The sequence below is a fragment of the Balaenoptera acutorostrata genome, chromosome 10, assembly GCF_949987535.1.
Source record: "Balaenoptera acutorostrata chromosome 10, mBalAcu1.1, whole genome shotgun sequence".
In the NCBI taxonomy this organism is placed as follows: Eukaryota; Metazoa; Chordata; class Mammalia; order Artiodactyla; family Balaenopteridae; genus Balaenoptera; species Balaenoptera acutorostrata.
Window position 1 is genome coordinate 96,735,280 of NC_080073.1, and position 15,979 is coordinate 96,751,258.

General features: G+C 40.1%; 2 protein-coding genes across 3 annotated transcripts in view; both read right to left on the reverse strand.

Moving 5' to 3' along the window:
* The window catches only part of CD83 (CD83 molecule), a 193,722-nt gene that overhangs the window by 113,727 nt on the left and 64,016 nt on the right, over positions 1–15,979 (reverse strand). The window lies entirely within an intron of this gene.
* The window catches only part of RNF182 (ring finger protein 182), a 70,165-nt gene continuing 64,547 nt past the window's right edge, over positions 10,362–15,979 (reverse strand). For both annotated transcript variants that reach the window (XM_007173969.2, XM_057555709.1), the window contains exon 2: positions 10,362–13,931. In XM_007173969.2, coding sequence (XP_007174031.1) covers positions 12,977–13,720 — 744 coding nt within the window. In that variant the 5' untranslated portion in view covers positions 13,721–13,931 and the 3' untranslated portion in view covers positions 10,362–12,976. The remainder of the gene's footprint in view (positions 13,932–15,979) is intronic.

The following is a 15,979-nucleotide window of genomic DNA, read 5'->3' on the forward strand; positions in this document are numbered from 1 at the left end:
GGATCTTAGTTCCCTGACTAGGGATCGAACCTGCATCCCCTGCATTGGAAGGCGGATTCTTAACCACTGGACCACAGGGAAGCCCCCATAAAATTTTTTGAATAAAACAAAGGAGAAAATCTAGGTGATCGTGGATTTGGTGAGGAATTTTTAGATACAACTCCAAAATCAGCATCCGTGAAAAAAAAAGAGTAAATTTAAAGCAGAGAAATCTAACAAATGTTACCTCAGCCATGTGATCAAGGCCCATACCCACCATAAAAAGTCATGTTGACAGTATGGACCATGATATGATGTGATGAAAACGGCACTTTATCTTTGCAATCTTCCTCCCGCAAACCCAAAACCCCAGTCTAATCACAAGAAAAACTTCAGACAAATTTTACTTGAGGGACATTGTACCCAACACCTAAAACTCTTAAAACTGCCAAGGACTCCTTAGAACTACTTGTCAGTCTCCTTAAAGCTTTCAAGGTCATCAAAAACAAGGCAAGTCTGAGAAACTGCCACAGCCAATAGGGACCTAAGCAAACATGACAACTAAATGTAATGTGGTGTCCTGGATGGGAGCCTGGAACAGAAAAAGGACATTAAGGCAAAACCAAGGAAATCCAAATAAAGTATAGACTGTAGTTAATAATAATATATCAATATTGGTCATTAATTGTGACAAGCATACCATATAATATTAGATATTAATGAGAGGAAATTAAGAGTGGAGTATATGGGGACTCTCTATATAATTGTCTAAATTTTTCTAAAAGAAAAAGTTTATTTAAGAAATATTTACTTAATGTTGCTCAGAAGCTTGGCATTAAGCCTTCCTCAGAGTCTCCATCCCAAATCAATAAAAAGCTTGGATCTAAGAGTTTAGGGAACAGGGAAATGCAGCCAGTCATGGAGAAATAAGCCTGGGAGTTGAAGTATATATATTAAGTTATAAACATAACCAACAAAAAGACTACAAATAGCATAACTAACAAAACTGGAGAGAAGAGAAAGTAGCAGGTAATGTGAGTTAAATATTTGCCCTCTTAGGGGAATCAAGAAGTACTGTGTAAAGGAGATATGTTTTTTAAAAAAATTTTAATGGTTAAAAGGAATATTTCTAGGAAGTGAAGGTGGATTTGGGAGAAGAAAACTTTCACTTTTCACCTAGTAGCATCCTGAATTTAGTTGCTAGATGGAGATATGAAGATAACTGCTGTGACGATTGACTGAGATAAGGAACGTAAAGCACATGGTTCACCCAAAGTGTAGCACATGGTAAGAGTCCAGTAAATCCCAGACAGGACTGTCATTGTAGGCCTCCATAAACACATGCTACAGGAAGAGGGAACAGGGCCTCAGATTCCTCAGGGTCTTGATTCATAAGCACAAGGTAACTTAACAAGTGCAGGAAACGACTTAATCGCTCAACAGAAGATATCACTTCTGCTTTAGTACTGCTTAATGTATAGCATGTTATCATTTTGCAACCCAGCGCTAAGCAGTAATTAGCTGATGTACCAATGTGTCAAATACTTTTACAGGCAACAGATCCCAGCCTCACATTTACCTGTGTAACTGAAAACAAATGATGTCTGACAAATGCTTAATTATTTCTGAATTTCATATTAGAACAATATCAGCATCTTGCAAACTAGATTTTGATGAAGAGCTTGGCCGTAGTAAACCTTTTAAAAGAAAAATACTGACTTTGATGATGTGAGATTTTCAGTTTATGCGGTCATTAATCATGGCAAGTGTTATGTCTCGTTACTGCTACAGAGTTACTTTCTACCCTTAGGGCCATGGAATGTTTATTAGACGTAAGTTAAAAAAGAAAATGGTTTCTGCTCATGGCTGTTCAAATTCTATTAAAAATAATTTCTAAACCAGCAACGATTTTTCCCATTTCTCCGTTAAATATAGGAAAGAGTAAGCTTTTAAAAAATCTACCAGGCTGCACTGCCCAATTTTTCACTCCCTAATATAGTGAGATGGTAATAACACCCACTGATAAAAAATCTTTCTCTTTGGTGAGATTGCTACCGAGGATGGGTGTCTCTTGCAATTCTGAACTCCAAGGGACTCCATCCATGTTTCAGGGGGAATCAGTATACGACAGTGCATGGGCTTTTTGAAAATGTTTAACCTTCATTGTGTTGTATATATACCTCGACCACATTATAAGAAAAAGTTCTAAAATTTCTGGAACCCATGGAAGCTCATTTGGAATCACCGCAGCTAATAAATATAGCGAGCATACATTTTACTGGAAGCTGCCCCTAAGCCTGCAGCAGTGGCAGCAAAGGAGAAGAAGGATGTCAAAAAGAAGCAAGTTGATGCGTGAACCAGAACCTTGGAAAAGCTCAAGAAAAGAGGCACCGTCTCTGAAGACAGGGTCACAGAGCTGTTGAGAGTTGGCACAGAGGAAATTAGCCTCCCAGGTCCTCTTGTCTCCTCCCCGGCTTGCTGAAGACGAAGGCTTTCTTTCTAAAGGGGTTGCATCAGAGAAAGTCTTTCTCCAGAGGCACAGGGAGCACCTGGGGGTGGAGGTCCGGAGTCCTACTGAGAACAGAGGTATTAAATGACAGGCTACGTATTGAAAAGGGAATCTGACACCTTCCTCCCCACACTCAGCTTCCAAAACACTGGCAGCCAGCATTTCCTCTGTGGAGAAACTCATCAACTTAAAAGAAAGACCTAGATGGAATGAGAACTGAGCATCCGTCAATGAAACAAGAGGACCGTCCCCAGAGGCCCATCAGTTGACAAGCCCCAGCCATGTGTACAGTTTCCAACAGGCATGTTTAGCTCCTCACTAAACTGAAAAGACAGCCAAGGATCAGACAGATGAGGGACTGTTCTCCATGCAAGACAGAGACCAAAGGAAACAGACAAAATTAACTCGGAGGAAACAGACGATGTGGGGAACAAAAGAACACATAAAAATTCTAGAATGAATATTCTCACTGAGGTACAAAGATACTGTGTTCATGAAATGAGGAGACTGCCGTTTAAAAAAAAGAACAGAAACATACAGAGAACAAGAAAGCACTCTAAGAAATTTAAAATGATGGCAAACAAAATTAAAGAGAAGGGCTGATAGATAAAATTGAGAAAAATTCTAGGAAATTAGATCAAAAATGAAAGAGATGAAAAATAGGAGAGAAAGGATAAGCAAACTAGAAGATCAATCAGAAAGGTTCAAAAGCTGACCAACATGCGTTCCAGAAACTAGAAGAGAAAAAAATAGAGGGGAGGATATTTGTAAAAACAAATACAAAACCATTTCTAGAACTAAGGGAATAAATTTCCACATAGAAAGGGTCTACTGAACACCTAGCACAATAAATGGGGGAGAAAAAGAATGTATAACAGTTTCTCACTGTGAAATTTCAGAACAACGTGGACCAAAAAAAAAAAAAAAAAAAAGACACTAACAGTTTCCACAATGGAAAAACAAATCACATACAAAGGCTCCAAGACTAGAATACTGTAGAACTTCTCCATAGCAAACTGGGGTTGCATGGCAAAGAAGCAATGAGAGAGAATGACTTCTAAACACAGCATCAATCAAGCCTAAGGCTAGAATAAGGATATTTTCAGACATACGAGGTCTTAAAGAGTTTACCTCTTATGCCTTTTTCCCCCTGCAAGCTGCCGGACAATGTGCTTCATCAAAAAATGAATCGACCAAGAAAAAGATAGCATGTGATTTAAGCAAAGAGGATTCCCAGGATGAAAGGAAGCCCCTGGATGACAGCTGTGCAGAAAGCAACTAATCCAGATGAGGTCAAGACGACGCAGGGCTACAGGAGGATAAACGGGCAGATTATCCATCCTGTTTGACAGGAAGGAAAGGCTTTTCAGTAGTCAGAGACTCCAAGGATGATCCAGTTATAAGTGCAGAGAAAGTGAAGTACATTTTTTAATGAGGCAATTAATTCCAGGGAAAACTACAAATTGTAAAAGAAAGAAAATGGGGGTGGTTTCCAGGGACTGAGGGGTTGGGGAAACAGGGAGTTACCGTTCAGTATCCAAGAGGACTACGTGCTAGACACCTGCCCTACAACCCTGCGCCTCCGGTTAACAGCTCAGTGTTATTGAGAGCAGATTTCAGGTGAAGTGTTCTTACTACGAAAAAGGAGGTGGGACAAGAGGAAATTACCAGAGGTGATGGATTTGGTTATTACCTTGAGTGTGGTGATGGTTTCACAGGTATATACACACCTCCAAACTCATCACATTGTATACATTAAAATGTCCAGGGCTTTTAAAATTAATTAATTAATTAATTTATTTATTTATTTGGTTGTGCCAGGTCTTAGTTGCGGCAGGCGGGCTCCTTTAGTTGTGGCTCGCCAGCTCCTTAGTTGCGGCATGTGGACTCCTTAGTTGCGGCAGGCGGGCTCCTTAGTTGCAGCTGGTGGGCTCCTTAGTTGTGGTATGCAAACTCTTAGTTGCATGTGGGATCTAGTTCCCTGGCCAAAGATTGAACCCGGGTCCCCTGCATTAGGAGCTCGGAGTCTTAACCACTGGGCCACCAGGGAAGTCCCTGTCCAGGTTTTTTGTTTATCATTTATGCCTCAAAAAAGCTGTTTTTAAAAGAAAGAAAATGTATTCACAATGTACTATTATTTCATCTATGAACAATATTACATAGTCATTAACAATCTAAGCACTGAATATTGATTTTACCAAAAAATGTGATGATACAAGTATATTGAGAAGATGTAAAGAAGTGCAATGTGTGTGTGTGTGTGTGTGTGTGTGTGTGTGTGTGTAGTAGAGGGCAGGTAGTAGGAAACTAAATCCTCATTTTCCACAACAGACAGTAGATAATGACTAGAATTTTTTAAAATTTTAAATAATTATCACATAAGTATAGTTTTCAGAAATATGGAAGTAAAGAGGAAAAAAAGATTTTAGAGAACAAAGTAGTTGCCCTTAGAGGACAGGGAGGGATGGGTCAAAGGCACCTGTTTTTATTATATGTCCTTATACATTTAGCTTTTAACACCATGAACATGTATAACTTTGGTGAAAACAGAAGTTACTCTTTTAAAAAAGTTATCAGTCCCTTTGAGAAATCAGTCTCATTACAGTTGTGGTAGTCAAAGCCAATTGTGAGCCCTTCAGGAGTATGAATGGATGGTGGGAATGTGAGGGGGTGGGGAGCAGGGAAGGAGGACCAGTCACTGGAGTTGAGGTCCAGGCACTGAGGGACCAGGCATCAGAGGAGCATCTTCCCAGATGTGAGAGTCATTCCAGAGGCTGAGGAGGCCAGAATGGCATGGAGAATCCCTATTCACCATGCAGGAAAATTGCCTCAAAGACCATTGTGACTATCCAGGTGAGGGTCTAAATTAGGACGGTACATATTGACAAAGACTCTCTCCATAGCCTAAACAGGCTCCTCTGCGTCCCCTGCTCAACTAAGCCTGACTCTGGGCTTCCTTCCCTGACCTCAAAGAATCCATTCTGAACAAGAATTCTGCTAAATTCGTTGAGCGAAAATCCCCTCCCCTTGGTATTGGACCAGCCTTGATATCATCACTTTGGCCTGCCTTCAGCAAGATTTCTGTTGAGACCAGTCTAACAAGAATCCCCCTGACCCCTGATGTCTCCTCTTGGTAATTTTCTAGCCACTGATGTCCATTCTGTTCCTTGGATATAAATTTCCACTTAATCTTGTTGGAGTTGGAGATGAGTCCAATCTCTCTCCCCCACTGCAAGAGCCCATTACAGTGGTCCCTACACCCATCTCAATGGCTCTCCCTTAAATAAAGTCTGCTTTGCTCTTCTCCAACAAGTGTCATTGAATAATCTTTTCCTTAACAGTTAGAATAATATTTTTCTTTACCAATACGGAAAGAAGAGATAGATGTGAGAGTCTCCAGATCCTGATAATTTGTCACATGTGTACTAATCTTTCACCTCAATACCCTTTTCCTTCTCCTAATGACCACAGCTATCTGCCTGCTTGTGTGTGATAAAGCTCTTCGTGTTTGTTTTATGGATAAGTTTTTAGTACCCAAATGCTTTGATCTTACTTCTCTAGGAAAAAGGAGGAAGTTGAATAATTCCGATGATTATTTCTTGTCTTCATTACATATTTTTACAGCTAGATATGACTTCTAGGAATAAAATAATGTCTGTCCAGCTGCATATTGGTTGCCCATAATTTCATAATCCATGTGGAAAACAGAAGTTGGCTGATGTTGACTCAGCAGCAGGGACGTGTAAGGTAAAAAGCAGACTTGGATATCAGAGGCCTTGGTTAGAACTTGGCTCTAGCACTTCTCACATGACTCCTTTGACCTTTTCTGAGTTTTACAGTCTGTGAAATAAAGCAGCTGGACTGTAATCTTAGAAATCTTTCCAGCCCTAATATTCGATGATCAAAACTTTAAGTCTGGTACATGTTTTTCAAAATTTGGAACCTTGTGTTCCATTGTTTGAGAATTAACTGGGGAAGTTTCATAGGCTCAAAAAATAACCAGTAGTTTATTCTGCTTGCACCCTCCTTCTGCATGTATTTAGCTACTTCCCTACATGCAATGTGAATACGGATGCTGGGTGAGAGGCATAGTTTGAACGTGTCATTCCATAAAACTTAAATAAGAATGTGAATTGTTTAATTTGGAAACAAGTGAAATTATCGACATTTTACTGCCGCTGCTACTGTCAGCCTGTTCCTGTCCTCCTTTGTATTTCACCATTCTACTCAGACCTACTGTCTAATTATGACTTTCTTCTCGACTGCCTCTTAATTCATGTACTAAGCCAACTCTCAGAATGATCTGACCCTAGTCCAGTATACATTTATTAGCCAAAAGATAATTCATGATTGGCTCAACCAAATTAGAACTGTATTGGCAAGAGTCAGGGAGAGACATTAAGTTTAGGATTATACAGCATACATCTTACCTATGCATAATACTTACTAAACATTTTAAAACATTATGTAAAGACTATAGAATCTATTATATGCGTTGGCAATAGCTCTGCATGCATTCCATCTACCACTCAAGGAATTGGAAAATCTAAAAACAGGAGTGCACGTAGGGAAAGTTCTAGAACAGTATCAAGGCTGGAAACATACAGTGAACTTTATGAATGAACCCACCACCTAGACGGGTTTTAGGAAGGGAGGGAATGGTCAGACAATAAACAAGAGGTTATTCTGACCAAACAAGATCACTTTGAAGAATAAACTGAGGAGTGAACTAATTACTAGAATAACAAGAAAATGGAGCTGTCTGAAGTGAAGAGTTCAAGAAGAAGATCTGATAAAGATTTAGGCAAAGGAGTCTTAAGAAAAATCACACATAGTCCAAACATGATTTGGAAGATAACCAGAGAGCTTGTTAAGCAACTTAAGTAAGAGAGTAATGATGTGTTTCAGATGGGTGGTTAAGAAACCCACGTGGTACATTGGAAGTTTGAGGCTAGAGTCAAAGGCAGTATTTACAGGTTTAAAAAACTGTTATCTCACAGAAGATTTGGGTTTCTTCTTCTCTGATCTTATAGAAAATACCTCAGGAGATTAAAGATTATTATACATTTCAGTTTAGTCCTTCAATAATTGGATGACTGTAACGGTGTGTTCCAACCTTAAGATTTACCAAAGCATTAGACGGGTATAGGCTCCTATGATTCCATCTCCTCCACAATTCCCTGCCAAGAGGCACTGGACCATTGTCTCTTGAAAACCTAGATTAGACTAGATTTCATATCGTTGGAAGAATGAAATAATTGATTCAGGCAAGGATGATCTCTGGATGCTAAGGCCATCAGGTAAAAATTTTTAGGGAAGATGATAATTTGCATGGTGCTGAAGTATCACCCCACAGATTACTTGCTAATTGCACAGGGGAAATGGTGAGACCTGGAGGTCACTCTCTTAACTGAGTGATGGGTCAGTATTTCTAATGGTGGGGCAACCTTCCATTCATGTCTCATGTGATGCAATTCCAAATGCATGGCATCATCTAAGACAACCTCTTGCCCCAAATCTGAATCCAACCACACTTCTAAACCTAATTTTCAGTTTACAGGAAATACAAGTGATAGAATAACATTAAACACCACCATTTGCCTGAAAGTCAGACAAATCCAGAATGTGGGACATTGTCCAAAGTAACTGGCCTGCTTCAAGTCAATGTCACAGGGAAAACAAGGTGGGGTGACTGTTCCAGAATAAAAGAGAATAAAATACACAACAACCAAATGCAACGTGTGAAGCTTAACTAGATCCTGGTTTGTGCTTTGTGTTTTAAACTCTAAAAGATATTTGGGGAACAAATAGAAAAATCTGTACAGACTGCATATTAAATAATATCACAAAAGTATTTTTTAATGGTCTTAGATATAGTAATGATATTTTAGTTAGAGTAAGTCCCTTATGCTTAGGGGAGAGAGAGAAAAAACATATAACAAGAGGTTGGCTGCTGATAAATCTAAGTGGTTAGTGTACTAGTGATCACTATAGGATTCTCTCAACTTTTCTGTATAATTTTAAAACTTGATGAAAAAAGCTTGAAAAATCTTTTAACATACTAATCTGTGTTCCCCTAGTAATCCTAACTCTACCTTCTATCTCTCGGCTCCGGTGACCACACGTGCCCTCATTTCCATGCCTCTCCCACCTCCCTCGCTCTGGCTGCTCCTAGGCAGTCCCTTTGCTGGATCCTCTGCTGATGCTTCAAAGTTACAGTTTCAGAGCTCAGCCTTGGCCCTCTGCTCCCTCTCACTCTCCATTTCTCTATTCCCTTAGCTTCAGTTGTTATTGAAATGCCAAAGACTCCCAAATGTAAGTCTTCAGGCCAGACCGCTGATCTGGGGCAAATGAATCTGAACATTGAAAGAAATTTTCGTGCCTAAACCATCACACTTCACGGGCAAACCAACGTCTAAAATGACTTACTAACAGCATATTCTTTTCTCTTATGAAATTTAAAAGGAAAATGTTAATATGTTGCAAATCTATAAACTTCTGATTAATTAAAATGCTTATATAGAGTAATTGTTCCATGTAATTGAATGTTTAATTAAATCAAGGTTTAACCACTTTTACAGATATATTAGCACCTATTCCTACTTAGTGTACAAAATATTCAGGACATAAATTTTTTTTTATTTCTATTAAAGCACCTTCATGTCAGAACCATAGATTATCTGTACACTGAGTATACTTAGATTTGGATTATAACACAGATTTAAATGCTATAAGCAATCGAGCTGAATCTGTATTGTCTCCAGGACTCACTTGGAATTTACTCAAATTTTAACATTTAGTTACCTGCATTATTATTATTATTATTACTACTACTACTACTACTACTATTCTTATTCTCTTTCTTCTCTTTCACACAAACCTAAACTTGAAGGGAAGACCCAATATTCTAGCATCTCACAGAGGAGTAAAAATTCATAAAAGATTTGAGGCAAAGAGAAGTAGACATCTAACATAGGGGTAAAGAGATGGAAAACATACAAGACTCAAGTTCAAGAGCAAACGGTTAAACTTTTTCAGGGATCTTACTTTTAACCAAACTGCTCATTGGTTTTGAGGAAGGTTCTGGAATAATTTGTGGTGCTTCTGCAGTGTTTCAAAAGAATTAGGGCAAGTATTTATTATTACCAAGAAGCGTGAAAAGAGAACTATTCCCCAAAAATGCAGAAACATGTAGAACCGCAATTTGCCTCCAATATACTCTTTCAAGTTAACTAATTTCCATCTCTTCTACACCCAAGGACTCACAGGGCTCATATTTATAATGACTGTCAGTTTGCCTATCAATACAGGATTCCTTTGGTTTCCACGTCTACCTGGTTGGCGGATTAAGAAATTTCTTCAAACTCAGGGTGTCTTGGAAGCCTAGTATCTCTTTACAATCAGGCAAATGCACATCACTTGAGGGTCTCTCAGCAGATAAGCATGAGTTCACACCTTAGGTTATGACTAGCACAGGTAACTGTTTTCCTTAACGGTCTTTCCTCATTTATGCAGATTTCAGAAGTGAATGAAACCATTACTCTCAATTAACATATGGTGCCAATTCACTAATTATCATAAGCATAAAACTGCTACATAGTCCCAAATTATTTCTACTTTGCCTAACACTGGTCATATTTAATTATCAGGTAATTTTTTTAAACTTGCCCAGATCACACAAGATTAGTGAATTCCTAACTAAAATGGATTCTATTTTGCTGAGTAGCTTGGCAAATCTGGAAAACAAACCAAACAAATTAAAACGAAAAATTTTTATTATAAAGACAATGTTTTTATTTCATCTTTCTTATTTTTTCCTTTTTTTCTTTAAAAAAAAAGGTATGAAGGCCTTTTAGAAGTAGGATGGAGCAAATCAGCTTTGTCAGAAACTTCTGGAATCTTCCTTCGTATGACAAAGGGATTAGCTTAATCAATGTTTTTGAAAGCTCATGTTTGTGGTTATCTAACGTTAAAAGAAGTCCAAAATAAAATTGAATTTCAACCATCAGTCAGAGAAATCAAACTTCTAGCTTGGAAATAATAACAATTTAATGGACAAACAAAACATCACCACAATAAATAAGACTGAAGCACTGTCCTTTTTTCATTCAACAGCATGAAGAGTTTTTTGTTGTCATACATTTAAAACTCTTTAACACCAAATTAACTTACTGGCAACTCAAAAAAAAAAAAAAAAAGACTATCACAATACAAAGAGAGACACAAATTTAGCACTGCAGACATTATACAAATAAGCAAAATGCATAGTACCCATATCCAGAGCTTTCTAGATACCTCATCCTATGATAACTTACCAAGTTATTTGATGTTACATTTCAAGCAAAATGAACATTTTTAAAAAACCTTATAAATATATAAGTCCGGACCACAAAACATCATATTTACTCTAAGTACAAATGGATATTTGGAAATTGCATTCACAATGCTATCTAAACTAGATTTCGTGAAATTATAAGTGTATTTAGCTGTACTGGGGCTTAAATTCATTGGGCCACATCCCACATATACTTTCCTGTCATACCTACCCTGGGCATACATATTCTCAAAGTTAATAGTTACAGAATTAAAGTCAAACTACTATTCTAGAAATAAGTGTCATTTTTTACTGAATAAAGAGATTGGAACTGGTTCACTGTATTTCACGCAACAAATGTTTCATCACAAACAAGTTAAAGTAGTCTTAGTAATGCCCCTTTCTAAGAGTTATAAATATTTAAATGTTTATCATCAGTAATGAGTTTTAGACTAAAAAGCTTTTTTTTTTTTTGCCTACTTTCTGTGGGCATTCTATTCCCTCAAACCTAAAATCTGCTAAACAATTTCTTCTCATAAATATATACATTCAACTTCCCCTACATCATGAAAAGAAGTTCATTAACTCAAGTCACATAGCTTATGCTTTTATTTGAAATAGACTGCATAAGAACTTGAATCCATTCTAAAAGGGACTTAACAGGGATGGCAAGAGTCAGATTGCACTCTGCCCCTCCATCTTACTTCCTTGAAGGATCTTTTCGATTCAGTGTATCAACTTGGCGTGTTTCTTGCCCATCCTTCTGCCTGACCTACTGCAACACAGTCTGGCACATAAGCCTAAACCATAGTATTTTGGTACAGCTCAGTAAAGCATAGCAAAATACTTAGGTTCTCAGCACATCCAACCATGAGCTTGAACAGCTCCTGAATTGTTTCTGGGTTTCCACTGCCGCGATTTACCCCAAATTGTTATGGGATTGAGTCCCTAATAGAATTTTAAATACAATGGGAAAAAAACAAAATCCACATAAAGTTATAGCAACTAATTTAAACGGAACCTCACTCAGGATAAGGGATGGGGCTGACTGAACAACGTGGTTTAAAAAAAAAAAAAGAAACTAAGTGAAAATGCTTTAAGGAAAAGCTCAAATCAGATCTCTGTGAACGAGATAACTGATCTGAGAGAATTTCAGAGAAGGCTGGAGAGTGGAAAATAAACGTGGAGGAAAGGGTGTGTCTCAAAAACAAGCGGCCACATTCCGCCTTGAAGTTTACTCTGATGCAAATTCCTCAATGTTTTTTAAATTTTTTTTAAATTTATTTATTTATTTTTGGCTGTGTTGGGTCTTCGTTTCTGTGCGAGGGCTTTCTCTAGTTGCGGCGAGCGGGGGCCACTCTTCATCGCGGTGCGCGGGCCTTTCACTGTCGCGGCCTCTCTTGTTGCGGAGCACAGGCTCCAGACGCGCAGGCTCAGTAGTTGTGGCTCACGGGCCTAGTTGCTCCGCGGCATGTGGGATCTTCCCAGACCAGGGCTCGAACCCGTGTCCCCTGCATCGGCAGGCAGATTCTCAACCACTGCGCCACCAAGGAAGCCCCTCCTCAATGTCTTTAATTCTCTTTAGTAATGTGGCAAAACAGGTACATAACTGAAACCACAGAAGAGGCGAGTTTCCTCTTGGCAAGGAGCATGCGCAGAGGGAACCAGCATCCGGGCTGAAGAAGATCCACAGAAGCGCCAACAATGGGACAGGGGAAGGGGCTGAGCACTGAGCAAACGGGTGTGTCTCGGGGCTGCTCTCCTCTTGGACCAGCCTCCATCCCCGGCTAAGATTACGAGAAGAGGAATCAGTTCATGCCTAACTGTCCACAAAGACCCCTACGGCAGCATAACACGCCTGGCCCTGGTGTGTGTCTAGCAGCTCGGAGCAGAACCTGCCCTTTCTCTGGGAAGACTCAGAAGCGGTCTAGGAAGGCTTAGCTGATCCCTTTTTCTTTTTTGCTAACACATAAGTAGCCACGAACATTTTTACTTCCAGCATACAGGGGAACCAACTGAGTCAACATTTTGATGGAAAACGGACCACAAATATATGCCCAGTGGCTTTGTTCACGCCATGGGCACCGATCACAGAGAATACGCGAGAAAAGACGGGCTAAATGACCTAACTTGAAACATGGCAACGTGTGTCAAATTCTGAGCGTGCGTCTCGGTTAAGAGGACGGTGCCAAACAGTCCAGGAATTCGTGACAGACGCACTGGCAGAAGCCGTACACCATCAGGATGACGAGGCTGGAAGGGACGAGGCTGACGAAGACCACCCCGAGGGTGACCTTCTTGGACACCAGTAAGTAGATGCCCAAGGGCAAGGAGCTGAAGTATAGCAAGCCTAGCAACCATACCAACACCCGGATGGACGTCTGAAAGAGCAGGGACGTGCAGTTCCACACGGTCCAGTTGTGCGACATGGTGGTTGCGGAGTCGAAGCTGGAGGGCCTGTAGAACTCGACCACGGGCGTGGAGCTGAGCGACGGTGAGCTTTCCCTCTGCACCTCCATGATCGTGATGACCAGGCAGTTGGAGGACGCGTGGGAAGGGCTGACCAGCGAGGCCAGCCGCTTGGGGGTCAGCAGCAGCTCCGTGGGGTTCTCGGGCAGGCACTTCTTGCCTTTGCCGCCACAAGTCAAGTTCACCAGGATGTTGTTGTCATCGGGCAGGCTGCTGACTTCATCATCCGGCAGGCACGTCTCGAACCTGCAGAAAGGGCAGACGATGACGCCGCGCGGGGAGTCCCCGAAGTCTATGATCTTGTAGAGGCATTTGGCACACACCCTGTGACAGCACTCCAGCACTTTGGGTTTCCTCTGTCTCAGGTTGTACCGGTTGTAACAGATCTTACACTCCAGCTCGTCCGAGACCTGAGACTCAGCGGCATCCTCTGGCGGCTGACCGGCCATCCTGAACTCTGTACGTCCAGTCTTGGGCCAGACGGGTCTCCTTGAAGGACGACTTCGATGAAGCTGTCTCTCCGAATATCACATCATCCGAATCAGGCAGAGATGCAAATGGGCAGGAAGAGGAGGAACAGAAATCTTCCAGGCATTTTTTTCAGCTGCTACATACCTCTCTCTGTCTCAAACGCATATTTACAAAGGCCACATGAAGGGTCTGCAAAGGAAGAGAAATTCTAATATTGTGAACAGTTCACTGAAAAGTGCTTTATGGAATTTTCTGAGCTTCAACGATTAGAAGCGGTAGACTTGAAAGGTTAAATCCCCTTCATCTTTTCACACATTTCTGCCTCCAGGATAGGAAAGTGTTATCTCCATGCTTAGCTTTTTCAGTCCACAGATATGATAGTAAGGAAGGAATTAAGAATCGTAGTGGTGTAAAGTACACTCCAGAGCAATGTGGGTATGGCTCGATATAGAGATTTTTCTCTCTGAAACTTGTAACAAATGCTGGCCTCTATGAAGATTGAATGGGACACTTATCAGAAATAGATGTTTGCAATTAAACTCCATTCAATACAGACTCACTCATTCAGCGGATCATTGGTATAAGCTCCAATTGTCTAAATACCCTCAATAGTGCTTAGGAACACACAGAAGAAGGTAAATCTTAAGGATAAAGATTTAAAATGTGTTTTCAGAAAGTGCTTTATAAAGATGAGAGCGCATTTAAATACAGCAGACGGTTCTCACCTTCCCAGTGTAAAGAAATCTGTTATAAATGTCTTCCTTATTTGACTATTCAATTTCAAGCTTTTTGTTTCAATACTAGTCTTGCAAACCATGGTTGTATACATACATACACTCAAGGAAGAGTGAAGCATATGACACCTGACATAAGCATTATAACCAAGTCAAGTCTAATTCCCAAGACAGAGAAGTAAACACAGAACACATGTGCAGTTATGTCTCCAAATATGAAGAATCGTGCATGTCTGGCTACCAAGAAGTACTCAAACTTCACCCACTTGCCTACAGAAAGCCTGATACAATCAACAGTCCTTAATGTTGACCCCTAGTTGCTATTACTACTGGCTCTGGACAAATGGCTGAAAGCTGATTTCACGTACACAGTCTGTTCTCAATTATTAGTACTAATGGAAGGGAGCAGCAATATGGGAAATCTCTAAACAATTTTTATTTTGCTTTAATATATGTGATTGGGGTGGTAGTACATTTGTCTTAAATTATGTTTTGCTTGGAAAAATATCAAAATGTAATTGAATTTCTGAGCAGACCCCCAAGCAATAACAGCAGAAGGCTGTCATAACAGTTCTGAGAGGGAGACTGCAGCTCTGCTAGAATTTTAAGTTTGTTATGGATCCTACTGCCTTAAAGAGAAGAGGCAGTGGGTAGGTAAACTTGGATGATTTTTGAAATCATGAATAATTGGTTTGTGAATACATATTATCTTCCTTTTTCATTATGACTTTAGTTAATTTTTAAATTGACTTCATATAATACAAGAATGGATAGTATAATGGTTAGCGTGGCAAGATACTCTTGGTGGGAAAAGGAAGTCAATCAATAAATAGAATCTCTGGCATCAGCCAAAAAAATGTAGGCAGAGTTTTTTTTTTAATAGAGTTATTGTATATGAATGCATGTATTTCAAAATTGCTACCGTAAGCTAATTTCTCTGTATCCACACTTACATGCAAAAAAGAATATATAGACACAAGCATCAACTCTTCTATCCCTTTTCCTTCCATGTGCCCTAAATATTCATTCCTCATCCTGATCCTGTTCAGGACACACGTGCCCAAGTCCTTGCAAAATGTGACTTTATCTTGCCACAGTTCTACCAAGCTGGCTTTTTATTCTCTTGGGGGATGAACATCTCCAGGACGACAGTCAAGGGACAAGAAGGAGCTCTATCCCTGTCACCACTCCCAGTCCCAGCTGCCTGCGGAGGATGGTCCCTAGTCCCGGGCAGGTCCCTAGTGATCCCATTCCTGGACGGCTCCCATTCCATCAGCCCTCCTGGTAGCCACACACAGACCCAAGGCCCATCCCAAGAGAACATGTTGTACTCTCTCTGCAGCTACCTTCCCACTCAGCCTTGCTGGAGCTGATGGTAACAGTAGAACTCACAGCAGTAACTGCCTCCATTACTGTCAAAAGGACTGATGTACGTGAAGTTGTGTGAATAAGGGAAAAAAAGGATGCAAGCATATACATAAAGACATCAGGAAAAGAGAGAGT